General features: G+C 30.2%; 2 protein-coding genes across 3 annotated transcripts in view; both read left to right on the top strand.

The window, feature by feature from the left end:
• Acf (ATP-dependent chromatin assembly factor large subunit) overlaps window positions 1–25780 on the top strand; it is a 99946-nt gene extending 74166 nt beyond the window's left edge. Inside the window, exons 15-24 of one of the 2 annotated variants that reach the window (XM_067276866.1) lie at window positions 49–1120; window positions 3439–3521; window positions 7435–7595; window positions 7879–7965; window positions 14573–14826; window positions 19002–19168; window positions 21843–22030; window positions 23309–23407; window positions 24281–24408; window positions 24479–25780. In XM_067276866.1, the coding sequence (XP_067132967.1) occupies window positions 49–1120; window positions 3439–3521; window positions 7435–7595; window positions 7879–7965; window positions 14573–14826; window positions 19002–19168; window positions 21843–22030; window positions 23309–23407; window positions 24281–24408; window positions 24479–24757 (2518 nt within the window). In that variant the 3' untranslated portion in view covers window positions 24758–25780. Of the gene's footprint in view, window positions 1–48; window positions 1121–3438; window positions 3522–7434; window positions 7596–7878; window positions 7966–14572; window positions 14827–19001; window positions 19169–21842; window positions 22031–23308; window positions 23417–24280; window positions 24409–24478 lie in introns of both variants that reach the window. The other variant, XM_067276865.1, reaches the window with a different exon arrangement.
• The window catches only part of LOC136980687 (dynein axonemal heavy chain 2-like), a 647596-nt gene continuing 625608 nt past the window's right edge, over window positions 5931–27918 (top strand). The window contains exon 1 of the mRNA XM_067276853.1: window positions 5931–5940. The gene's annotated coding sequence lies outside the window, so the exon portion shown is untranslated. The remainder of the gene's footprint in view (window positions 5941–27918) is intronic.

Here is a 27918-nt window from a genome sequence, read left to right as displayed (position 1 = left end):
ACCTATTTAAAGAAGTTGAAAAACTAATTTAAAATTTTTAAATTTCAGTTCTGGAAAATTAATTAATGAATCTGGAGAATCTGAAGACAATAAAATAGCAAATTTAATATCAAATAAAATAATGACACGTAAAGAACAACAAGAACTACTTGAACCATTAAATAAAAGAAAAGATCTAGATAATAAAATATCTGAAGTAAAAAATAGCATAAGTAATCTCCAGAATGATGTAGATGTAATATTACTGGGAAGAGATCGTTCCTATCGTCGATTTTGGATGTTTAAAACAATTGCAGGATTGTTTGTTGAGGATGATGATCCATTTGTAGGAGATTGTCAACCTGTACCAACACCTTATAATCCAAATTGTAATCCATCATTTTCTAATGAACTTCCATTACCTTTTATGAAGAAATTTTTACAATCGTCGTCTGATGAAAAAAGTACAAATAGTGATAAGGAGAATGAATTAATTGATAATCCAGCACAAAATCATAATAATGAATTAAATTGTGTAAAATCATCTGATTTACTAGACACTACCTTGAATGGAAAAACAACAGAATATTCACATAATGATGAATTAAAAATATCTGAATCAGAACTTGCTCAACGAGAATTTTTGTATAGAATTGATGTGAATAATTCGTTATGTAGAAAACAACTGTGTGAAGAAGACAAAAGTTCTTATCAAAAAAAGGATAACAAAGTTTCTGGTGTTTGTACTGCATGTTCATTAACTTGTCCAGTACATGGAAAAACTGTTCAAAGAACTGCATGGTCATTTTATCATAAAACTGAAGATTTAGATCATCTGATAGCAGCACTTAATACTCGTGGGTTTCGTGAAAGAAATTTAAGGAATGAATTAATTAATAATAAGATAAATATTCAAAAGTCTTTAGAAAAGTGTCCTGTCCATTTATTAAATAATGAATCAATAGAATATTATCAGTACAAGGAACGTCGTAAATCTCAGCGACAAGGAAATAAATCTCAAAGTAATAAACCATCTCAGTATGCTTGTATGCTTCCTGAAGAAGCTTTGGAAATGGTTTTGAGAGATGCTATTTTAGAAATGGAAGACAATTTACATGCTGGTTATCTTGGAAAACTAAAGGTAATTGTTAAAATTACTTTAATATATATATAAGTACACAGTAAATACTTTATTGTTAATACTTAATATTCAAAATGATTCAATAATAATCAATTAGCTTAATTCCAAAAATTAAATATTAACTTTGTTTAAAATACAATATTTCAAAAACATTAATAGATATGTTTGCATTTGCTGATGCTGAGAGTTACCATGTTACTGGTAATTTAGATAACTACTATTGATTTGTTTCATACTAATATTAAACATTTTAATATACTTTAATATTATTAAACAACTGACATGTTTAGTATTTTAAATGTTTTGTATTATATTTACAAATAGAGGCTTTTTTTATCATTTTATGTAAATCATTGCTTTTAATTTATTATCTATTTAATTTATATTTAATTTTTATTATATAAAAATTTAAATATATAGTTAAGTAAGAATTTATTAATTCATAAAATGAAATAACATCATCAAAGATCAACAATGAAAAAAGTTTGGATTAGGTTGTTTTGGCTAATAGAATTTTTTAAGGTTTTTTCAAAAGGCATTATTTGACATCACACACACACACACACACACACTCGTATTCCAAGATCATCTTATTAATTGTTTACCAGAAGACTATAATATGACTCTCATAATTAGAACAATAAAAATTTTGAGAGAGATAGGATGAGCCAGGGAAGCCTTTATTATTTATAAATGCTTCCCTGGGTAAAAAGGAGTTAATCCCTAGGTAATTACCTAATATTGTCCCTTAATTTTATGAGTCTGAAATAGATGTTGCCCTTATTTACTTTTCTTTGTCTTCAGTGTTAGAAGGAATGTGAATATATATAATGGATGCACATTATTAATCTAAGTGTATAAGCATACACATAAGAGTACTTGTGTCTATTTGGTTCATACATCTGCATATAAGTATGAATGTAGTCAATCATGTGCTTCAAAACATCAGTTTTTCAACCAATGAGAAAAAAGCTAATGCATTTAAATTGCAGTTTATAAAAGTATTTCTTAGTGAACTTAACTTGTATATCTGTTTTGAATGTAACAGTCCAAAGAAAAAAGCAACTAATGGTGTCACTGAATAAATATTTTGGCAACAATGTGTTCATTGATATTTAGTTTAAAGACAGGGTGACTATATTGCTGTTGCAAATATAGCTTATGATTGATCAGCACTGGGTAGCAAGTGTTTACCCAGCACTGATCAATTACCCAGTCCAATTGTTAAGCATAGTGATGATCAGGAATAAGCTTCCTATGTACTGGTCCCTCAAAATTTCACCAAATTGCAAAGCATATACTTGTGATTGAACCTACTTCTTTTAACAATTGTTCTGCCATCTGACCCGGCTGTATCCATTGGTTTCCTTTTTCAAGATTTAAGAAATAGGTTTTTTTTTCCTCTCTAGTTACAATTTAGCACCAGCATCAATCATTTTCTGTGCTTGCCAGTACAACAGTTTTTGAGGCTCTGTGTTCGAAAAGCCAAGATAATGGCATTGATGATGGATTTTGAGGTCCTGAGCATAACCAACAATCTGCATTACTGGTAGTTGGCTTGTGTTGAATAGTTTGGAGTAGGACTTGCTTGTATGCGGTTGGTAGCCTTACAGAATGGGGCTTGTCTTCAAAGATAGTGTGCAGTCATTAGAATGATTGAATCATTTGATTGTTGCCAATATTGATATTATCCCTTGATCTTCAGTTTCATAAATTTACTTGGTTGATGCTCATACATTTTATCCTTGTTTTCAGTAATGACACAAAAAAAGCACAAATGATCCTTCAGAAATTCTGAAATTACGAAAAAATTAAATTGCAAAGCAATCACAAAGTATACAGAAATGTTCTCTGGAAAAAATGTCTAAAAATTGGCACCAAAAATGTAAGATTTGGAAAAATATGACATGGTTATGAACTTTAAATAGGGGTGTTTAAAAATGACCACAAACTTACAGGACATCCTAATATTATGAATATATAAAATAAATATTGAACTAAGTAAAGTCAAAACTTTTTAATGACTTATTTTGTACACAACTTATTTTATTTTACATAATTAGAAACTGCCAGCTGGCAAAAGTATTCACCCCCAATTAACAAAAATCCCACAGTGAAGTACAGATAAAACTAAAGAATAAAAAAACATGATTTATGAAATAACACATTAATGCATTAAAGTATGAAAATTTAAAAATATATCATAAAAAGATAGTGAAAACAAAAATTTAAAAAAAAATTAATTATATATTTATTTGTAAAATATTTTATCAAAAAGATATATAATTCATTTTTTGATATATTTTAATTTATTATAGGTTGATGATCGTCTTGCATGGAGATTGAAATTAGAGAGAAAAATTGACAGGGTGTCTCAAGATAAAAAAACAGGAATAAATGAGTAAGTTTTTAACTAAAATACAGGTATAACCCCATACAACACTACTACTGTTTCACTCTAATACTGTTTTGGAAATACTCTGTACAAAATTTCTCAATTTTTAAGTGTAAATTTTGTTCAATTTTTATTTATTTATTTAAGTAAGCATGTAAAGTACTATATTTAGTTGATAGATTGCTAACCGACACAGAACTGTGGCTGGTAAGTTTTCCATTAACCTAACAGGTACTTTACATAGATTCATGTTTTAAATTGCCATCCTGGACTTTTGCGTGCACCGAAAAAAGTAAATACAAAAGGTAAAAAATCAATTATTTAATATCAACTCAAGTAAATTCTATTTACAAGATTCGTAACAAGCAAAAAACAATTTATTCAATGGAAAATCAACAATAAATCAGAACCGACAATATCAATTCAGCTACTTACCTAACTTATAAACTATTCCCCCTTTGGAACTTGACAAAAATCACTTAGAACTATGTACAAACTTTCTTACTGACTATAAGCCTATCCCTTGCTAAATTTAATAATTATAATTTAATTAAATAATTTAGACCAAACTGGAAGAAAAGAATCGGTCCGAAGCGGGACTCGAATTCGCAACTCCTGCTTACCGTGCAGACGCGTTACCAGTTACGCTACCCGGACCTTTGGTCCAATCTCCCCTTCCAGTATATCTAAGCATAAGCTACGACCATCGGCGGCCATTACAACGCTGGCTGGGGACACATCAAGCGCCCACATCTTCCCAAGGTACTCAACTGGCCATTGCAAGCCTGGCAAGGCGTATATATACAAATAAACAACATCAGCCAACCCATAACATATAAAGCTACCACCAACCAAAGCCGAAATTATCAAATGTTACAGATTGGCTGTTGTTTATTTGTATATATATGCCTTGCCGGGCTTGCGATGGCTGGTTGAGTGCCTTGGGAGGACGTGGACACTTGATATGTTCCCAGCCGGCATTGTAATGGCCGTCGATGGTCGTAGCTTATGCTTAGATATACTGGAAGGGGAGATTGGACCAAAGGTCCGGGTAGCGTAACTGGTAACGCGTCTGCACGGTAAGCAGGAGTTGCGGGTTTGAGTCCCGCTTCGGACCGATTCTTTTCTTCCAGTTTGGTCTAAATTATTTAATTAAATTATAATTATTAAATTTAGCAAGAAATGGGGCCTAACGCCACACTCTAATAGCAAATTATCTTGTAATTTTTAATATAAGCCTATCCGTCACCTCAAATATTCAGAACCTGAATTTGGATCTATCCTTTATCCTTACTTTACTCTCCCTCTCTGGAAGTTAATCTTTATCACCTTGGAATTGCCTCGGTTGTTATCTGGACCTCATTTCGTTTTGCTGCTATCGGGAGCTCACCTTGTTGTTCTTCTGTCAAAACATACTGGCTTTATACTGTGAGGTGACATCACAAACCGTCTGGGGTCACTCCCCTCATTTACATGCTTACAACTAACATCTTTTTCTTTTTTCTTTCTGGCAGCCTAGTTTCCGACATTTCTTACTAACCGTTTACATTATTTCTTGTTACATTTTTCAGGAAGTTTACTTTTCTTATGATTTAGCAAGTTCCTTTTCTAGTGCATATGGGGTCCCCCCTTTTTTCTTTTCTTTGTGGAACTTTTTTTTCGCTAGGGAGTGCAAATGTGCATGAGTTTTCCTGTGGCGCTTTGTCTTTACCATGAGTTGGTTTTACTTTTCTTCTATTTTTAGTTACTAAGGCGAGTGGTGGGGAACCTTCGTCCTAACAAAACATAAACCCCAAACAAAATAGAATGAAAACAGAAAATAAAATAATGCTCAGACTCTGTTCCTTAAAAGCATTCACGTTATCTCAAATTTGCCCATAGATTTTATAATATTGAAATTTTCAAATTTATTTGTGCTTTTTGTTGGATTTACTCTAATGAAAACTGATAGAACAAGGAAGAAAAATTGCACTGACTTTCCTATCAACTAGGTGTCATTGTTGCTGCTTTCAGACTGGAGTTGGGATAACTAGTTTTGCTGCTGGAACTGGAATGGTTCCTTTGGAACAGTTGGACAAGACTGTTCATCAGAACTGTTAAGCTAGGCTGTTCCTCATAACAATTAGGCTAAGTGGTTCCTTAGAATCCTAATGTTGGAATTGCTTAGTCTGTTGGACTAGACAGTCTGTAAAATGGAAAATGTTTGACCAAAAAACAAGAATAGAGAGAGACGCTGCTCCAAATTATTCTTCTTTTACTCAGAATCTGAGGAAAATAGTCTATCACAAAACCTGGACTCTTTACCCCTCCACTGATTTCATTCCCCCTTATTAACTTTTAAACCCTTTGTTGAAGCCATGCCAAATTTTTCATGCTTATTCTTTGAGACTCTGGAGAAAATAAAGGTTTTCATGAAATTCAGACACCCTACTCTTACCCTGATTTGATCTCCTTGACATTTCATGATAAACATAACTGTAAGCTAAAATAAGCAAATTTATAATATGATTTTCCTGTTTGGATGTGCAATGCCAGACACATCTGTCGATTAATAATAAAACAAATATTTACAAACTCTAATAAAAATTTATATTTTTATTAATTAGAGTTCATAAATTTATTTTTAAAATTATTTTTGTAAATTTAAAATACTCTAAACTAACTTGATTTATCTGGATTTGAACATTTTTACTAGTTCAAATCCAGATAAAGAATTCATTGTCCCATGGAAAATTGTATTCATAAAAGTACAGAATGAAGAACCTGTTAGTAGTTTCAACTTAGAACTGTCTCAATGCTGTATGGAACAATTCTTTATAGTTTTTAGTCTAGAACAGTTCCTTTCGAATGGTCCCAACTGGAACTATCCATCTCTATTTCAGACTTTAACCTTTTAAGACTGTCATTGTGGTTTGTTTTTATAGATTAATCTTTATATTTAGTAAAGTTTATTTAAACATAAGTCGTTTTTTTAACTGTAGGTGAGCAATCATTTGTAAAATGACAAATGAAATATAGCAGTAATTCAGTACTTGAATAATTCTGTATCCAATCACAAATTCTGGAAAAAAGTTCACTCGGTACTCAACTGAACAAATGCAACCAGCTAGAACAAATTTTTGATTAATAACATATTTTTATTTCATCATTCATAAAAAAATTTTATGATAAAAATAAAAAATATGGAAATGATGATACTTTGTAAAAAGAAAATGCCCTTATTTAACTAAAATTGATACTAATATGTAATATGATACTTTTAATTATGATTGGAAATAAATTATTGATTGCTTTAATAAACATATTTTTCTTAGTAATGGGAGAGGAGAATAATTTTTTGTTAACTCCTGGAATGTAACACTGTGTTTTTGCATAACATTACACTTTTTCAGAACGTAACTACCATATTATACAAGGAATTCTGTATATTTAATTCTGTAAAAATTTATTTAAATTTCTCAATTAATAAAAAACTTCATTTTAACATCCATATTAAACATTTGTTTTTTGTAGTTTATAGTTCTTGCTGGATATTGGTTTTGTGTGTAGCACTTATATATTTATCTCTAGAGTATTAATGAGTAATATTATACACTTTATATCTGATTTTGAATAATTTTCTAAAGCAAACAAACCAAATAACAACAAATACTAGATCTTTATGATCCACTGATGAGCCCAGTTAAAAGGGGCAAAATGCATTTGGAACTATTGAAAATGGAATTTTTTGGAAAAAGTTAAAATAAAGGTCTAGTGTTTGTTGTTATTTGGTTTGTTTGCTTTGGAAAATGACTCTAAATCTGATATAAACTTTATATTACTCATTAATATTCTAGATAGATTTTATTTTTGGATTTTACATTTTTAATTTAGTAGACGCTGTTGTGTAATTAATTGATGATTCATTTTTAATTTACAGACCAGAAGCCCCATTTAAAATTGCAGACTTGTCAAATAAATTTAATCATGATACGGAATCCACAGTTTCACAGTCATTGAAAGAAAAAGTGAAAGAATTAGCACTAGCTATTTTACAGGTATCTCAAGGAATTGATGCAAAGTATCTGCAACCACCATTAGGTAATTTTATTTTAGTTACTGTATTAGAATTTTATTTTTTCATTCAAATTTAATCTGAAAAATCTTAATTTCTGTTACTTTTAAAATCTTACTTAAAGAGAAGTTCATAGGTTTTTTTTCTATTTAAATTTTGTAAAAATTTATTAAAACAAATAGGTTTTAATAAGTTTTTTTTAACTCAGTAATAAGATTTACAAAGTTTTAACTATATTGATTACATAAATATTATTTAAGATAAAAATTAATTCTTTCATTTAATGAAACTTCAATTTTTTAATTTTAGGTTTTGTTTTTAAACCCAATCAAAGATCTACAGAATTAAGAGTAAAAATAAAACAACAAAAAAATGAAGAAAGTAAAGACAATAGCAGTTAGTATATTTTTATTTTTCAATATTAATTTATTATTTAGTAGTATTCATTATTATGGTTTTGCTACATTTAATGTAAACAACATTTAGCTGCTCTTTAGAAAGTGAAAAAATGCATTGTAAAAATTTAAAAGCAAAATATCATTCTCTGCTGCTTATGTTATGAATTGTGAGCTTGATGGCAAAATAGGATATTTTGCAAAATCACAAAAACACAAGTTGTTATTGGATTTGTGCATCATCAATCCATCTTTAAGGAACTTTTATAGTTCAGTTGCATATCCCACAGATTATACATGTTGTGGATGTGGATGTATACCACATCAACTCTCCATTAGACATGTGGATTACATGTTTAATCAATCCAACACTATTTGTTTTTCTACATATTTTTTTGTTATGAGGCTCTATACCTGTCTTCCATACTAGCTGTTTAGAGGCCAATGATTTATCTTTTGATACTGTTTTTATTTTTTTATTGTTTTTAATTTATAATCTGTTGAAGATTGCTGGCATGTCAGTTATTGTGTATCTATACAGTTAATCATAAAAAGGAAAGTATAAAGAAACAAGATGATATAGGAAATATGATCTAGAAACTAAAAATTACAATAATGTGTCGTATGGAAAATGAACTTGTGATAAGCATTCAAGTGTAATTTGTAATAATTTCTTACAATAAAGATGTAATGATAACTAAACTGTAACAAATTTCATTTCATTATTTATTTTTCAATGCAGTAGAGTTCCACAAACTTAATGTGGACTAAGATGATGATGAGTTACCAAAAATGTCAAGTTATGGCACAGTGATGATGCTAGACTAAATTGGAGACTTTTTGTGAAAGAATTATATGTGCAAATTCATACACATTTCCTAATTTGGGATATACTGTTTTTTCATCAAGCTCCTCAGTTCATAGTTTCAAAATTTTAAGAAATAAAAGGTCAGTCATTTTAACAAGATTTAGGAAACAAAGTATTCCTACTTTTTTTAATGTTGTTGTTGTTATTACAGTGGACCCTCGATATAATGCGCATGTCAGGCGGAAAACAACACCTGCGTTATAAGGTGAACTGTGTTATACCAAGTGGTGCAGTGGCAACACACTAAATTTACTCAGAATGATTTGAGCTATATACTGAAACATCCCATCAACTACATACATATTTTGTATTTTAATTAAAAAACTGATTTATTTATTCAGTGTTTTATTAAAATTCACATAATATAGTTATATATCTTTAAGTACATACTGTATGTAAAGACAAACACTATCTATAACTTGACTAAAATCTATGTATTCATTTCAATTACAAAACATCACTTTAAAAAAGTGAGTTTTTATTTGTTTGCTTTTTTGATAACTTCTGTATTGTTTTCTTTTTGAAAGATGCTAATTGCAGCAATTTGTTGCAACATTGTTAATATTTTCTTGTGATTCAACCCATTTTATAACAGTTTCCATGGCTGTTACTGCTTCTTTGGTTGTTGGCGGTCTATCATCTATCCCACTGGTACTTTCTTCATCTTCTGTTTCTTCTTGACAATCTTCGTCACTGCAAATAGATTCAATAATCATTTCATCAGTCATATTTGGACAAAATCTTCTCTAGCATCCACATCTAACCAATCAGTCAAAGAATCATTTGTTATTTCTCACTCATTCAATATTTCCCGGGTATGAGAAATTTCAGTCTCAGCGAAGATATTATCTGAAGCTGAATCTAAATGTGTTGTGGTTTGGTCAAGACCAACTTGATTATTATATTCATTTAATTTTTTCCAACAGTTTCTAATTGCCTCTGATGTGATTGCCTGCCAGGCAAGTCCAATGCTGTAGGACACGTCTTTGAGATCCATTTTCTTTTAAAAATATGTTGACATCAATGTCTGATGCTAATAATGACTTCATCATTTCTCTTCGGTAATTTGTTTTGAAAGCTCTAATAATGCCTTGATCTAAGGGTTGGATAAGAGCAGTAGTATTTTTTGGAAGATACATTACTTTTATTTTACCATCATCAGACACAAAGTTATCAGCCGGTGGATGAGCTGGGCAATTATCTAAGAGAAGCAAAGCTATTGGATCTAGACTCAATCCTCTCAGAAATTTTTGCACAGAGAAAACAAAGGAATTGTGAAACCAGTTATGAAATATGTTAGAAGTTATCCAAGTGTTTACACTGTTTTTATAAACAACTGGCAGAGATTTTATATTCATCGACTTGAAACATCAAGGGTTTTGACTTCTACCTAAAATGAGTGGTGTCAGCTTGTGTTTACCAGTTTTATTTATACAAAATAAAGCTGTTATCCTTCCTCGCTTAGTTTTAATCCTGCCTTTTGTGGGTTACTTTTTAGATCTAAGGTTTTCTTTGGCAACATTCTGTAATATAATAGTGAGATCTGGAATTCCATTGGACTCAAAATCTTGGAATTCCATGGACTTAAAATTGTAATAATTTTCCCCTATTATAAACAACCTTGATAGAAAAAAATTCCTAGCTAAGAAAATATGCGTCCCTGGCCATATAACTGTCAACTATCCATTTTCTTACGTTGTGTACAGATCCTCTTGCAAGTTAAGTTTAATCAAAAAATACACTTACGTAAAACCAGATAACCGGAGTGGTTAGTATTCGGGTCGCGCAAACGTTTTCGTAGCCTCTTCTAGGCTCTTCTACAGGTTTAGTAGTAATAAATTCGAATATATTCCTTTTTGAAAGAACCGAGTTTCGAATTTCATTTAAAAAATATGTTGGAACGTTTTCACGTGACGGAATTCGAAACTCGGTTCTTTCAAAAAGGAATATATTCGAATTTATTACTACTAAGCCTGAAGAAGAGCCTAGAAGAGGCTACGAAAACGTTTGCACGACCCGAATACTAACCACTCCGGTTATCTGGTTTTACATAAGTGTATTTTTTGATTGAATCACCGGTGTGTAAGGAAGATTAAGTTAAGTTTATAGTTAGCGTCCAAATTTGCCATATTGTTTTAAATCCTGATGGCCTGATCACATTCACATGACCGATTTTCCCATCAAAAAGCTATATAAGATGCTTCCTTCCCCCCTTGGGGGAGTCGATCGTCATCCGGCATTGCTTGTGCCTAAAGAGTTATCTTGTGCCTTGTGTCTCTTGCACTAAAGAATTACCGTCTCTTACACCGAAAGGAATTGGATATCCTACAGATTTAGAATTCAGAACGACTCTACACAAAATCGAATTCTCTAAGAGGTATGGAACCCACCAATGTGAACTCTCTCTCACTCTCCTCGCATGTTAGGGATATATAGCTATCTATATATGTCACAACTTAAATGTTAGATTTTTGTAAATGTTTTTATTATTATTATTATTATTATTATTATTATTATTATTATTATTATTATTATTATTATTCCAATAAATCTTGTTATCTTGTTAAATGGTGTCTTGTTTACTCAAATATTCGCCTATCACCTTACCACGACTCCACATTCCCTCCTACACTCGACCAGATGAAAAAGTAGTCCCGTCCCTGCGGGAAACCCTACAGAAAAATAAGTCATTTCTGACTCCTGGGCAAGTCCCTCTGACTTGTTAACCGAAATTAGACGGCAGTCTGACTTCATCGTACCTTCTTGGTACCCACAATACAGTCTTATCACAGTTATAAACTTGTGAATCAGTATACCCTTCTTTCTTGTTGGAAATTGTTAACTGTTTGGAAAAATCTGTAGTGCCTTCAATAACCCTAGACTTTCTTCACCAGAAATGGAAATTTGGAAGATGCTATGACGTTTTTGCTAATGCCACAACCAACTGTCAGAATCTTTTTCTGCTTTTAAGCTTACATGTAATTTTTTAGCCTGCAACTTTAAAGCAATTCTGGATACAGGAATACCTTTACTTTTTTGCACAAACCATGCATAGAGGCAACCGTCAACATTTTGAGTTTTTCCAAGTCTTGTCTTTTTTCGAGTAAGCCCAGCATTTTAGTCAAACTTATCAACAAATGATTTCCATTTTGTCTCCTCTGCCATCCAACCCCTTACAGTTCCTTCAGGTATGCCATATTCTCTTTTTATGTTTGCTTTCGAAACTTCGCTCTTTACTTTAGCAATAATGTTAGGCTTTTCTTTTACTCATCATGCACACAATAATTAAACACTATTCAAAATACATGCAGGAACTCAATACATACACAATTACTCAATACGCAGTAACAATAAAATGCGCTACTCACTAATGCCGCATGGACCTGCATAAACGTGTTTGAGCTTATCGTGTCGCGAACATCACCCATGGTATAACCGAGTGCATGGTATAGCGAGCAGTGCTATAACAAAGGTCCACTGTATTAATATTCAGTTCGTTAAATATATTTTATTAATTTTTGTTTTTCAAACTATTCATATTACAATTTATGAAAACATTAAGAATTATTATTGATATAGCTCAATTAGAAGTGTGATAAAATTTTAACTGATTTATTTTTGATACACAGTCAAACTTTGTTAATTTGAAGTTCAAGGGGCGTGCAAAATAATTCTAATTAAACAATTTAATTAATAATTATTAAGTTATACAGATATAGTGTATAATTACTTGTCAAGCTTAATTCACACTGAGAGCAAATTGCTGGCAAAAACAAAAAAAAAACAAAGTGAGTAACATGTCATACATGATGTCATTTCTGTCAAACTTTTTTCTCTGGCAAAAAAAAAATTTGCTGTTTCTGGAAGTTTTTAAGATAGTTACAAATTCATCACACAACAGAGATGATGTCAAAATTAATGTGATATCCTTGCAAGTTATGCTTTTTAAACATTTTTCTCACCCAACATCCTTTTCTTTTTAACTTTCATTATTTTTTGTAACAAATATGCAATATGGCAAAAACAATGTCAAAACTGTTTTGTTTTTACTGGTGACTCCTCTCTTGTAAATGGTTGGCTGCTCAAAATTTGCAGATGTTTTTTGCTTTTTGCAGTCTAGGCCAGTTATGCATTCATTTTACACTTTGAATTTGTTATTCACTCAGTGTGAACTAAGCTATTCTAGCTTCAAATATCTGAACTTTAATAATTTTTAAAATTTGAGGATATTCTAGCTCCAAAAATTAAGGGGGAAATTGCATTAAATAGGTAATTTTTACATTACAATTAATAGGGAAACTCAGGGAAATTTATAAAATTTTAATTATCCAAAAATTCAAATTAAGTTTGACTGTATACTGTTGTTGCTAGTTTCTAAAGATGTAAAACATCATTGGTATATTTAGAATCTAATGAGTTGATGAGTAACACAAGTTTGGGGTTGGGATGAATTACACAGTCGAGTCATATTAATAAGACCATTCCCTACATTTGATGTCTACAGTCTATAGCGAATGAAATAAGATATGTATCATGAGCTGGTTTGGTATGTAAATAAGGTGAGATGGGCACAATGTGCAAATATATCAATCATTGCTGTTACGATTAAAATGTACATTTTTATTAGATGAAAAAGAGGATGATTGTCAGCTTTTGGGGCAAGGGTGGTAGTATTCCTGAAACTGCATGAACATGTTTGTGACTGTTCACATGTTGCTATAGTTAAAGTGTACTGTGATTGGATAAACACCGTGGAAACTGGTGCACTACATGCCATTGATGTATAGGTGAATGTTGGCTTCAAAGGTATGTGAGAGCTGACTGGCACATTACAGTTGAGCAACTCATCATCCAAATGAACCAGGGGCTACCAAACAATACAGCAAACCCTGCTGCATGTGAGGGTCTGCACCTATTCTGATGAAGGTCTATTGGCAGAAATGGCTTTAGTTTGCGTAGCAGTACTGAAATTGAACCTCTTCTGCGTGGCAAAGGGTTCCCTTTTCTGATGAGTGATGTTTTCTGCTCCATCATATGGATGGACATTGGCATGTCAGGCAAGAAACTTCTGAGAAGAAATACTCAGCACCTATTGTTGATAGAATACAAGCTGGTGGCAGCAGCATTATGATATGGGGAAATGTTGTCTTGGCATTGTCTGAGACCACTCTTACCTCTGGAAGGAACACTCAACTGAATTGGGTATGTATCCATCCTTACAGATAAAGTACACCCATAAATGTTGACTGTCTTCTCTAGAGTGGATGGGATCTTCTAACACGATAGTGACATGTCATATGGCCAGAATTGTCTGGAGTGGTTGGAAGAATATGACCAAGACTTCAAAGGACACTTCCCTGGCCCCTTAATTTCTCAGACTTGAACCCAATCAACTACCTTTACTACCACTTCTATCATCATGTTTGTTGGTAGATTCTCACAAAACATCTTTCAGTAACTATCAGACCTAATGCAGTCTTGCAGTCTACATGGTTCCTTTGGCAACCATCCAGCATCCTATTGAATTACTCTCCTCTCAGTCTAGCTGCTGTCCAAGTTGCAAATGGCAGTTATTCTGGATATTAGCTGGTGGTTATAATAAAGTGATTCAACTGTTTATACAATAAGTAACTGATAATGTTTTTTTCTTTCTTTCTTTCTTTTTTTTTGTTAACAAACAAATGAATATAAATCAGATGAAATTGCTTGTTTTAATTTTAATATTTTCTATAAATTTTAGCAAGAAATTTTTCATCATCTGAAAAAATAAAAAGCAATCCCCTGGAAAGATGGCAAGACTCATTAATGACATGCACTAGTTTCTCTCAACTTTTTTTGCATTTAGCAACTCTTGAAAAAAGTGTAGTGTGGTCATTATCAGCTTTGCAAGCTCGTTGTAAAATATGCAGAAGGAAAGGTGATGGTGAAAATATGCTTTTGTGTGATGAGTGTAATCGTGGTTTTCATCTCTACTGTTTAAAACCGCCTCTTAAAGTAAGAATTTTTCTTTGTATTTTAGTTATTGAAATTTACAAATTTTATTGAATTAATTATTTTCCATAAAAAATTACAAAATAATATCAGTAGAAGAGAACAATTACAGTATTATTGATATATAAAAACTTGCTACAGTAGTATCATCTGTCTGCAAGAGCAGGAATGAAATTGGGAATATTATTATTTAAATTAATGAGTTCCAAAATATACAACTTAAAAATGTTACAAAAACTTTGGTTTTTATTTTCTTTGGTAAATGGAATTTTTAATCTTTTTTTAATTATATTATCAGTCCAGAGTGATTGATATATGCAATTTCTATTAGTCTAAACCAATACTTCAAGCATTACTTACTTTTGATGTATTTTGAGCAAATAAACAATTGTTTAAATTCCTGGAATTGATAAAGTTGATAGCAGACAAATAGTATGGGATGAAGTATATATTAAATGATGATGATTAATCTTCAAGTTCTTTTTCTTAATTGTTTTAACATAAAAATAATGCCTTCATGATTTTTTTCTTTCTTATACAGTTTACAACTCTGTGGAAGAGTCAACCTTTTATTGGAGATTACTACTATACTTCAATATGCAAAAATAGTAAAAATTCCAGTGTGACAGCAAATTATAAAAATATATCAATAGTTTTATAATTTGCTGTCACAATTTTATAATAGCCAGGATGATGATAATACATTATTATCTTATTATTTTAACATATTCTTTTAATGTTAGTCAATGAATCCCAGAATTTCCTGTAATTGTTGTTCAATTTCTGTATTTTATGGCAAAAGCAACTTTTTTTAAAAACTACTTAATGTTATCAGTTTAAAAACATGTCTCAGGGTTGTTTTAATAATAATTTTAATCTTTAAATACTGTAAAGTCTACTTTACAGTATTTAAAGATTAAAATTATTATTAAATACTATGTCTGTTTCTGAAAATTTATTAATTACAAGGTAATGTTACAAATCATTAGAATTTTTTAAATGTACATTCAGATTTTAAATAAATTTTTATTTTTTCAACTGTTGTAACATATAACATAGGGAAAGTATGGTAAATGGCAAAATTTTGACTTCCAGTCTTTTACCTTGATAGTCCAGGAGCCCAAAAAGTAAAAAAAAAAACTTTGCAAAATTCTGTGTCAGTATCTGACTTGCATTATATCTCAGGACTGGCTGAACCAAAAATTTTGAAACTTGCCAGGGCTAAATTCTATATATAGAGAGATATTGATCTTATTAAATTTTAGTATGGGTAACCCCTGTATAACACGGGAGTTACGTTCCAAAAAATTGCTGTGTTATACGAAACAAAGAACTAGTACGAAAAGGGGGGGTTAGGTTCAAAAAATTAAAAAACATGATATTTATCTTAATTATGAAAATATAATATCTTTATTAAAATTTTCTTAAGTGATACATATTAATATACCTTGTAAATTAAACAATGTTATCTTCATCATCACTAAGCACTTTCAACTGAGGGCATTTTCTTTTTGGCAAGTTATCCTTATCCTCTGAGCATTTTTCTGCATTATCTTCAGATCCATGCTTTGCCTTTTGCAAAAAGTATGTAATTTTAGATAGTTGCTTTTAGTTAAAAGAACTTTATAAATTTCCTTATATGGTGCTAAGCACTTATGAAGAATAAAGCAAGTAGGGAGTAAGGAAAAAACATCTGGCAACATTAAAACAAGTTTCGAGAAGGACCATGTGTATCGACAGAAGGCAAGAAAAGAAAATTTACATACTTAAGTACTAATAGTTCACGAAAATAATAATTTTTGTGAACTATTAGTACTTGAGTATATAAAAATTTATTACATTTCATGTTGTACGAGGGTTTTACCAAATTCTCGAACCGTGTCAGAGTGAATCCATGCTATAAAAGTGCCGTGTTATACGGGGGTTACCTGTAATTACAGATTAAGGAGGTGGAAGATATAGAAGGGAATGAGTCATATTTTGAGTAGGATCACACATACTTAATAAAAATTTTACTTATTATTGGAATTTATAAATTTTAGAAACTTGTCTAGACTCTCAAAATTAAGTTTCCTCCTTTTTTATAATGATTAATAATATAATAATTATTTTTAATAAAATCTTGTAACAGATGGTGCCATACACAATTTAACTTTGAGCTGGTGTGTTTTTTAAACTTAAATATTTTTAAAATAGAGAAATTAATTTCTCATTATTCAAACAAAATTACTCTTTTTAAGCTTTTGTTGTTTAAATTTTATACCTTAGTATAATTGAAAATTATTGGACTTACTTCCTAGTCCCCTTAACCTCCTATTTGACTTGCAGGAAAGTTAAAAAGCTTTTCAGTTTATATATATGTATGTGTGAGAACTCAGTGAAGAGCTGTAAAGAGATCAAAACTCCTGACACCAAGTGTGATATCCAGGAGTCATGAGATCCCTGCTCACTATTCAGGATGGTTTATAAGTTAATTAATTAAAGGCTGAGTGAATGGTAAGATTCACTCACCTATAGTCAGGTACTGACACCAGTTAAGAATTGATGCATCTTAACTCTAGATTAAAATGGATTCTTTTAATTTCATCCAAATGGCAAAATAATAATTATGAAGGGAGCTACTGATTCAGAAATGAAAATAGACCAAATGATATATCTATATTTATTTGCATAATGAAATATAATAAAAAGAATGAATACATTTCTATATAGCATCTCTACAAGTAAGCAATAAAATATAATAATATCCTTATACAGTGGAACCTTGGTATACGTCTGCTTTAGAATACGTCCAATTCCGAATATGTCCTGTTTGGACAAAACAAATTTTGCTCGGTATACGACTTGATTCAATTATATGTGCCATCTATGAACAAGTAGCACTATCGGTTTACTAGATCAGGCTAGACGTTCGCGGTCCCACAGTTTATAACTTTGTTAAATTTCTTCTGATTTTAATTTGTAAGTAAAATTTTATTACTTTTATTAATCGTGAATTGCAAAAAGGCAAATGAAAACTAAAAAAAAAAAAAATTACTAGAATCACAATGGAATGAAAAAAGAGATTGTTGAGAAATATGAAGGTGGCATGGATGTTCCAGATTTAACTGTTGCATACTGTATTCTGAGAACGACGATATTGACAATCGTAAAAAATATTGTTAAATCTGCTAACGTTGCAAAAGGGGTTTAATCAAGTACTAAACATATTATTAGTATTAAGGAGCATTTGATTTGATTTGATTTTGATTTAATGATTTAAATAATATAATACAATATACTGTAATAACTTTAAAAATCTATAATAAAATTTATTTTTTTATTAATGTGCACAAACAGTGTTTAAATTATTTTACAACCCCATTTACATATCATATCAAGGGGGTTTTTTTACATGAGACGGATTAATCATTTTTACATTACTTCTTATGGGAAAGGTTGGTTTGGTATACGTCCTATTCGGTATAAGTCCAAACATCAGGAACAGATTAAGGTCATATACTGAGGTTCCACTGTAATATCTCAGAAGAGAACCTAAATATATGCAACTACATAAATGATTTTCAAATCAAATTATTCCAAACAAGAGAGAGCTTACATTATTGAATATGGTTACCTATGGAGGTAGTGAGAGAGCCTTTCTCTTGAAAGCAATGTCTTGCTTTATTCTTCTTTGAGATAGGAACATCTATGAATGTAAGGTGGGAACATACTCAAAGGGCTAACTATTCTGCGTGGCTAGTAGCATTTTGAACTACGACTAAAAGCAAGTATGATTTCTTATAAAAGGTGACTTCCACCTTTTATAAGAAATCAGTGGACCAATAGAGTTAGTTCACGATTCATTCATTCCCTACTAAAATTTTAGCAGGAACTCTCCTCTTTTCCTGTGAATCAGAGGAAGTTGCAGATGTTATATTTTCATTAATTTTCTCTCCTTTTCCCAAGTAAAATAAAATATTATTTTAAAATCGAATTAATTTTCAATTGTTTTTTAACCTTTAAACTGTTCCCAACTCCAGGTTCTGACACATATATAAAGTTTTATACATATAAGTTGTTTTAGAGAACATTATTTTAATCAATAATGAAAACAACCTAATCCCTTAATAAGTGGTTTTTTTCTTGTTATATATTTTTTATTTGAACTTTGATTTTATACTATTTTAATTTTAAAGGAAATTCCTCAAGGTGATTGGTATTGCACAAATTGTCAGTATAAAATGAAGCCTCCATCACCTGTTAAGAAGAAACCAGTTTATTATGAAGATGATGATGATGACAGTAATGACATTGATTATGATTATTCCATTACTGATGAAAATACAGATAAACAGTATCAAAGGTAATTACAAATGTCTTTCGTGATATAATTAAAACTCTATATATTTAAGACTGGTTTACACAAAACCACTTTCACTGATATTTTGTTACACCGAAAAACATCAACAAGATTTCTCAGTGATTTATATGTTTACTTGATGTATAGGAATACAACTTGTGTGTTGTTCTAAAAGTGTGCAAGAATGTTTGTTTTGCCTAAGAGTGACAAGATATGATCATTCTCGATTTCAATCTCATCATTGATTGGTTCAAGAATGTGATGTGCAAAAGATAACAGATTTTCTGAAACATGATTTGAGACTTATCATAACAAGGTTGCCAATAAATTGTGGATTTGTTCAAGTTTATTGTGGTTTTAAGCAATAAAGTGTCAGTGGTAGTCATATCATGTAAACCAGCCTTAAGATAGCATCTTTTTATTGGATTTTATAAAATCTACTCATAGTAACCTTATCAGATATGCCAACTACTGCAGATTTTCCATAATTGGGCTGCAATTTGAAAAAATTGTAGACCTATAAATTTCCTCTGTCGTCTGTCTGTCTTTCCTTAATCTTGAGAATGGAGTTAAGTAGATGAAAGATGAGACCAGGTATGGGAACCTTAGGGCTCAGGAGGCCCCAATCAACTGTGTAAGATTTTCAATGCAAACCAGAAGTCATGTTATTTCAATTCAAAAATTTTCCTCTGGAAGGTATTAGATAAAAGACTAGCACAACAGTATTGTTAAAGGAAAAGTATGATGTACAGGGGCAAGCCACCACTAATTTGAGGTGGAAAGCATATAGAGTAGAACATTGATTATTCGAACACCAATCAATCAAACCATCAGTTAACCGAAAGCGTTCCAGTCGGACTGTGTCGGGACGTGTGTCATGCTGAATCAAATGTTTTTGATGATAGATTAACTTCTAAAGTATAAATTTTTTGTTTTTATATTTTTCTATATATTTATTTTGTTTGTACAAAATAAAGAAATAATTTTTAACGATACAATAGTCATCATTATTATTATAAAAATTTCCATTAGGCTTAACATTGACAAAAATTCAACACAAAGTGACACGCAACAGAGAAAATTTTCAGCACGGGCTATATTAATGTATTATTATCGGGATATACTAATATACTATATTAATAATGTATTTTTTCGTACATAATCGGTTATTCAAACAACCCTAGTCCCCAATTGATTCAGATAAATGACGCTCTACTGTATTTTAAATTAAAAATGTGATCAAAGATTACAGCCCAGCATTGTGACAATGTCACAGTAAATAATTGCTTGTTTTCATTGCAGTCTTGTATAAATTAGACTTTTGGATAACTGAAAATTATAAAACAATCTTTTATATCTTCCTCATACACACCGGGGTGTATATTATATAATTAGAACTCACTTGTGCCTGTGACCGGTGTGAAATTAATTAATTCAAGTTAACGTTCGTTAACTTTAATTAATTAATTTCACACCGGTCACAGGCACAAGTGAGTTCTAATTATACAATCTTTTATATTCTGGAATAAGAATACTAATTCAGCAATTATCGATCGTGTATAAGTGCAGTGTTTCAATAACAGTATCTGCATCATTAGTACAATATTTAAAATAAGAATGTTCAAATCATTACAAGAAATTACATTATCTTTAGAAATATGTGTGTCTAATCACACCTATTGCCATAAATAATGACAAGACCTGAACAAGATCAACAGTATTGTGTATAAATAAATTACAGTGAAATCAATAGTGGCACCTTTATGTATGTACTTGTTTACATAGACGGTGCCAATAAAATTGATAATTGTTGAATCCGTCTAACTTAAATTTTTTTATCAAAAAAATCATAGGCGGCGCAGGAAAGACAATTATACCAATGCTGTTCTGTCATAGAGTATTGTGTTTCTTTTTCTTGTGCATGAAATGTTGGTTTTTTTTTGATGTAATTATTTGATTTGTAACATGAGTTAATCAAACTTTCCAAATGCTTGAATCTTGCTATTACTTGCATGCATAAGTCTACCTATCTCCCTGATTCCTTTACCTGTATTATTGTATGGTAAAATTTGGCCCTTTTGATGATCAGTTAATGGGGCACCATTAGTTATTTTAAATTATAAAAATCCATTAAAAGTTTTTCAAGAGAATTATTTCTTAACCAAAATTTTAAAAATGATATAATTATGAAAATTATTTTTTGTTAAGAATATATTAGAAGCAGTTCTCTCCATACAATTTGCAGTGTTTGTTAATTCTGTTTTCTAGAGGTTGGTGAACTAGCATTCTTTTTACATTTAAATTCAAATCCATACTTCTTTTGTTTAAAAATTTTCAAATTTCAAAACATTGTTTCAGTTCTCTCATAAAGAGTGTAGTGAAAGTATATTGTTAACTGATTTGTTGTGTTTTTAAATAAATAAATTTGATAGAAACATTAGTAAAATATTGACTACTTATCAAAAAAATAATAATAATAATTTGATTATTTTAATAATCAAAATCAAAGAAATATATATATATACTTTCTTGCATATAGAACAGTATAAATTATTTTTTATCTAGAAGATAGATATATTTAGTTAACTAACATGTTAGATACCTTAAAAAAATTGTTGAAATTATTAATGAAAATAATTGCATTTCATGCTCAAATTAAATTCAATAATTTTTTTAGTGAAGAAAATGAAGACACTTGTGATGTATGTAGTAAAGGTGGTACTTTAATATGCTGTGATGGGTGTCCATTAGCTTTTCATTTGGAATGTGTTAATCCACCTTTACGCCGAGTACCAAGAGGTGTGTGGAATTGTCCAAAATGTTTATCTTTGTCAGCAAAAAAGGCTGCTGCTGAAAAACATAGTGGTAAGTTTCAGTATAGATTATATAAATTATATTTTATAAAATTGTATGTAAATATAGAGATCATATTAACATTAATCTGAGGCATAGTGGATTAGGTTGTATTTTTGAAATAATATTATGAACTTTATAAAAACTTATGTTTCTTTCTGAAATTATGATGATCTAGCGAGAATAATCATATCATGACTGAATAAATGGTATAAATTCATAAATTATCTAGATTTTAAAATAAAGTGTAATGTTACATTTAAAGAAAAGTTGAAAATAGTTACAAAAACAATGCAACTTGCCTAGAAAATCTGAATTTTCTGAAATTGTCAGAAAACTTTACTTTTGATGGGATATAAAAAATCTCTAGGACCCTGTAGGGGGTTTATGGGATTTTGAATTGTCGAAAATATTTTTTGTTGCTCTACCGTCCATAAATAATAATAAAAATGATAGGTCATTTTTTGCAAATTTTTTAGTTACTAAAATTCTTTTGTCAAATCCACAGTTAATACTTTTAGGTTTGATGTGCAAAATTGTATTCTGTATCTAGGACATCAGATTTTTACTAATTGTCAAAATAACAACTTGCTTTAAATCTAGTAATTTAACTTTGAAAAGAAATATAATATATCCCTAAACAACTGCTGTTGACAGTAATATTTTTTAATATTACTTTGTTGTGATGTTAGCTGAAAATTGTGCAGGCTGTATAAATTGAAAGAAAATTTGTGATTATCCTATAATGTTAAAAGTAATAAATTTTGTGATAATCTTTCTCCAAAATGAAGAGTCCCTAAAAACACATGTAGATTGATCCTCTTATGGTAGGCTATAACCTATGTAAAAGGGAAGTGTTCTCTGTAGGTTCAGAACCAGAGTTTTATTTCATGGGCTCATTCCTAAAATTTTATTTGGTAGTAGTCGTTGTTGATATCTCAATAACTTACATTTACGTCCACCATTTTGCTAATGGCAGTAGGCTTCTACCACAATTGAGAGGCAGACTTTAACTGCTTGGGTCTCTTTCATTCTTGTGTGTCTGGTCCTCTGCCAGCAGTGATAATTAATTTAAAAAGTTCAAGTTATTCAAAAAGAAAATTAAAATGTAAGTTTTGATGTTGAAAAAGTTGCAAAGACTTGAAATTTAACAAATTAAATTATGTAAATTACTGCTAAAATTATGTATAAAAGTGTAAAATTAAAATAATTGACTAATACTTTTAGGCTATATTTACTATTAATTTATTAAATTTGAAATAATTTTAAAAATTATTTGTTATTTTATAGCTAATAATTCTGGATTATATAAGACAAGAGCTCAGCTATTATTATCTATTGGTGATAGAAAAAAGAGAAGGTTATCACCTACATCGTTTAGCAGACACAGTAAGATAGGTATTTTCATTATATGATGATTATTTTTCAGCATTGTTTCGAAAAGATTCTAAATGTAAAAAAACTAAATATGATTTTAAAATCTCATAAAAAAATTATTTTTAATATTTACCAACATATGATTAACTTTTTTGATGAATACCTTATATATGAAACATGATACTAAGCACCAAGTATATTATAAAATTATTTACCAATAAACATTTGCTAAATTTAAGACTTCTAAAATTAATAATTTCTAATTATGTGAAGGAATTATAGTATTAGTTTCTATTGAAATTTTTTGCATTTATAGTTTTTAACTTAATTTAAATACAATATTGTATATAATTTTTAATTTAATATAATACAGACTGCGTATAGTACAGGTTAATAATAAAACTTTTATGAAAAGTTCATTAGTCTAAAATAGTTTTATGAGTGTGTATATAAAGCTATCCTTTTTTAATTAGCCTTATCAATGTATATTTGTTTTCATAAAAGTTATAAAACCAAAAAACACTTCTGTATTGTGGAGTAATACTGAAGTAATCACTTGCCATGGTTAGGAAATTCTTAAGCACATAGTGTTTTGATAAGGTCAGGCCATATCTGCAGTGTTTTCTGCAGATATGGTTTGACCTGGGTCTGGCATGGTACTGGTATTAATAGAGTAGGGTACATTCCATCAACAATGATAATTTTTAAATGTTTTTTATGCAGAAAAATAGCATTAACGAGTAAATTGCATGATTCAGTTCAATGTTAAATTTTTTTATAATTTTAATATCGTTGCTTATAAATGCCCGTTTATTTTCGGATTACGGATTGTACAATTGATAGAAACCTAAATGAAAAAATTACATCTATACTTTCTTTTTACAGATAATGAATGTTCCAGTCCTGATGATAAATCTTGTCCCTTGTCGTACGTTACTTGTGATAAAATTATAAGTTACTTAATAAAGCATCCAGATAGTTGGCCATTTTTATGTCCAGTTAACAAGAAAGACGTAAGAGATTCGTTATCAAATTGCATTAAATTCAAATTTTATTTGTTTCATGTAGATTCTTTTTATGTAGGCACCAAGTTATTACAAGATCATCAAAAAACCCATGGATTTGGGAACGATTCGTTCTAAGTTGAACAATATGCAGTACAATAATAATGATGAATTCGCCGCGGACATTTATCTGGTTCTACAAAACTGTGAACTTTATAATCCTGCAAGTAGCATAGAATACAGGTGTGGACGAAGGTTGATGAAGGCTTTGGAAAAATGTTTATACACCTATAAACTGCAGATAAAGGGCGTAGAAAATGAAGATAGTCAACCGGCCAAGATCCGACGATTATCTTAACTATGTGATTACTCGATTCTGAGAATTGGTCGTTCACCTTATGATATTTTTGTGATTCATCGATCGCGTACTTTACGAGGACTCTGTCATCATAGAATATCTCAGCGGACGATCGGATCTGTACAGTTATCATGGGGGAAAAGGAAAAGTATATATTAAATTTTGTAGTTACTTTTATACCAAAATTGTTCGATGCATCTTCGATTCGAGATTCTCTCCAAATACACACACGTACACGTTTCGATATTTTGTACGTAAAATATATATATAAATAAACACACAATACATTGTATATAATCATTATTCCATAAAATGGAATAAAGAATGTATAATTTTTTAATTTTTATTTTTTATCATTCCAAATTTTTAAATCGTGCACAAACGCCTGGAATCGTTTCTCTAAAGCCGCCTGAATTTTTTATTCATCGCGTAAATGTGTCTACAATTGTTTTCATTCCTGCCTCATACTGTATAACTTAATCGTCGACATATTTTATATTTATTAATGGGAGAATCCATATCTAAAAACCCTCGTTTATTGTTATTATTATTAGAACCGTTTAGTTCAATGCATTTTTCTAAATATGCTTTCAAAAATGATAAATATTGCAAATCATCTGGAGACTTGATCATGATAGGAAATTTAAATATTCAATAATCATTTTAGTGCTGATTATTTTTAAATATGATTTTTTAATGGAAATTTTCTTACCTGAATCAAATCTTCAGATTTGGTTTTATTTTTTTTGCAAATACAGAGATTGCAAATGTTCGGTCATTTAGAACAAGTGCAATTTCTGAATTTTTGTCAGGACTTATCGATTCCATCGAGCTGCGGTTAAGTTTAAAGCAATAATTATCGATACTCGGTTTTCAATCCTAAGCTGATTTCGTTGTTGTTTTGCATATTAAATCTACCTGTTAGCAAATATCTTTGTCGGTAAATTGTTTCTCCCTGAAAAGAATCTATTTTTACATAGGTATGTAGATCATATAATTGTGCAATAAAATACTTGAATGGTTTATTGGTTTCTCGCTTTTCTCTTCGAATTTGCCTGGTCTCAAAAATTTACGTGGAACTTGGCGAATATATATATTAAATAAAAAACTGCTTATTTTTATATCAAAAGAATAGTTGCGATATTTCAGGAATCGTTTGTTTCACGGCGTTATATTCTATTTACTGTATTGGTTGCGAAATGCATCAGCAAACTTTCAAATATACTGTTTCAGATTAATTTTCACTATTTCTGAATTTTATTTCACCATCGTCAATATAAGTACAAAATTGAAGTTAACTACAAATATAACTAAAATATCAGATGAAACAAAACTTAAGCTGTTTGCATTGTCAAATATTTTCGCGATGACGGTTAAGCTGTACGGCTATAATGTATCAGAAATGCTTACCAAGTATTTTTCTAACAGAAAACATCGACATTTTAAGAACGATAGAATAGCGTATAAATAAAAGTCTGTGGTAGTTTTAATACTAATTTTCAAAACGGATTCTCTAGAAAATGTTTACATTGATTTTTGTTTCTACCGTGTAAAAACTGTCTTGAGGTATTCACTAGTTTTAATTCAACGTTAGAGCAGGGCTTTTCTTTCTAGATTGAATTGTAAGGTAGTAAAAACTATAACTTGCGTATATAGATTTTTCTTTTTTCCTTTAAGGCTGTATTCATACTGACGACAGCAACAGCTATAGATCCTAAACGATAACGACTGCGTGTCTTTCGTCCTATTCGTTCGTATTATTCATTAATTTTCGTGTTAAAGCATCCGCAATTTAGTCTTAGCATTATTCCGTCAATTTCTGCGCTTTTAGACCGGACTCGTCTGTTTTAAAACTGGATAGGTAGAGTAAAATGTTAATTTTTTGTGGACAGCCGAATTTATTATTAATAAGAAAAATATCAAAATGTCGATAGTGAATCATAGCTGTTAATATTGAGCGTGAAAAAAATCGATTTTCATGCTTTGGTTCAGGAATTAGGATTAAAAGACATCGAAGGTCTTTGTAATTATTTTCATGTTTCCAAATACCTCGATCGTCTATTAAGCTTCGTAGGGCCTCTTCGACTTACGAGATTAGTTGTTCCTGTACCTTGTTCAAAGAATTGTGGGAAGTTTACATTGATTGGCCAATACCGTTACGACGACAGATGAAGAAGATGAAAATGCAACAAGCACGATTAGTGTGAATTTTTCTTAACATTGGCCATTATATACATCGAAAAATTGCTTCCGTCGCAGTTAGGATTTTGCCGTTTTTCTTTCGATCCCCTCTTAAAATGTTTTATTTGCGAATCTTTGTATAGAGTTGTGCTATCGCATTTTACAGAAATATTCACGGTTAAAACATTTCTCTCAAACGACGATGAAAGTAATTCGTAGTGGAGTACCATTACAAATGATATGATTATTCTCGCTTGAAATATATTTTAAACAACATTGAATTTAGATGGAAAATAAGAATTTTTAAGTAACTAGTATCGAAATATTCACGCGTCATTAGGTTTTACATCGGAAGCGATAAACTAAAATGATTCAAACAAAATTTTAATTAAAAGGTTTATGTAGTGATAATGGAATAGTTGTTTTGTTACGGATAAAACTATGTTAACTGTTAACCAAGTCTTTTGGTTAAAGCAAGTAACAATGTTAATTTTGAACTTATTTGTTTTAACAAATTTTTAGGTAATTCAATAACTTTTAAAATTTGTGTACTAGTACTTTTTTATCAACAGGATTTATTATACTGGAATTATGAATGCAAATATTTAAGTCCTGTTGATGATAAAAAAAGTACTAGTACACGAGATAAATTTTAAATTACGATAGAGAACACAAAGCCATAATAATTAATTCAATAACTATTCAGTTATTATTTGTTAACTTGCAGTTGAGAAATTTAAGTTACTAAAATACATGTCATAAATGTGAAAATTAACAAGTCTTATAAAATTAAGCTTATGATGTTATCTAAAAACGTTTAGATAACTTAAAATCCAGCAGCGCCTGGAACTTCACTAAGATATTTTTTTTGCAACATATTTTTATGCATTATTCAATTCGTTAAGACACCCTAAGTCACTTTTTCGGGCAAAACTTTTTCACCAATAGTGTTTTTTTTATTTTTGCCTGTTTCCGCTCTG

Source organism: Centruroides vittatus, unplaced genomic scaffold (genome assembly GCF_030686945.1).
Source record: "Centruroides vittatus isolate TY-2023 unplaced genomic scaffold, ASM3068694v2 contig_717, whole genome shotgun sequence".
NCBI classification, from domain to species: Eukaryota; Metazoa; Arthropoda; class Arachnida; order Scorpiones; family Buthidae; genus Centruroides; species Centruroides vittatus.
Note: the sequence above shows the minus strand (reverse complement) of the source record. Positions and strands in the feature narration are given on the sequence as shown.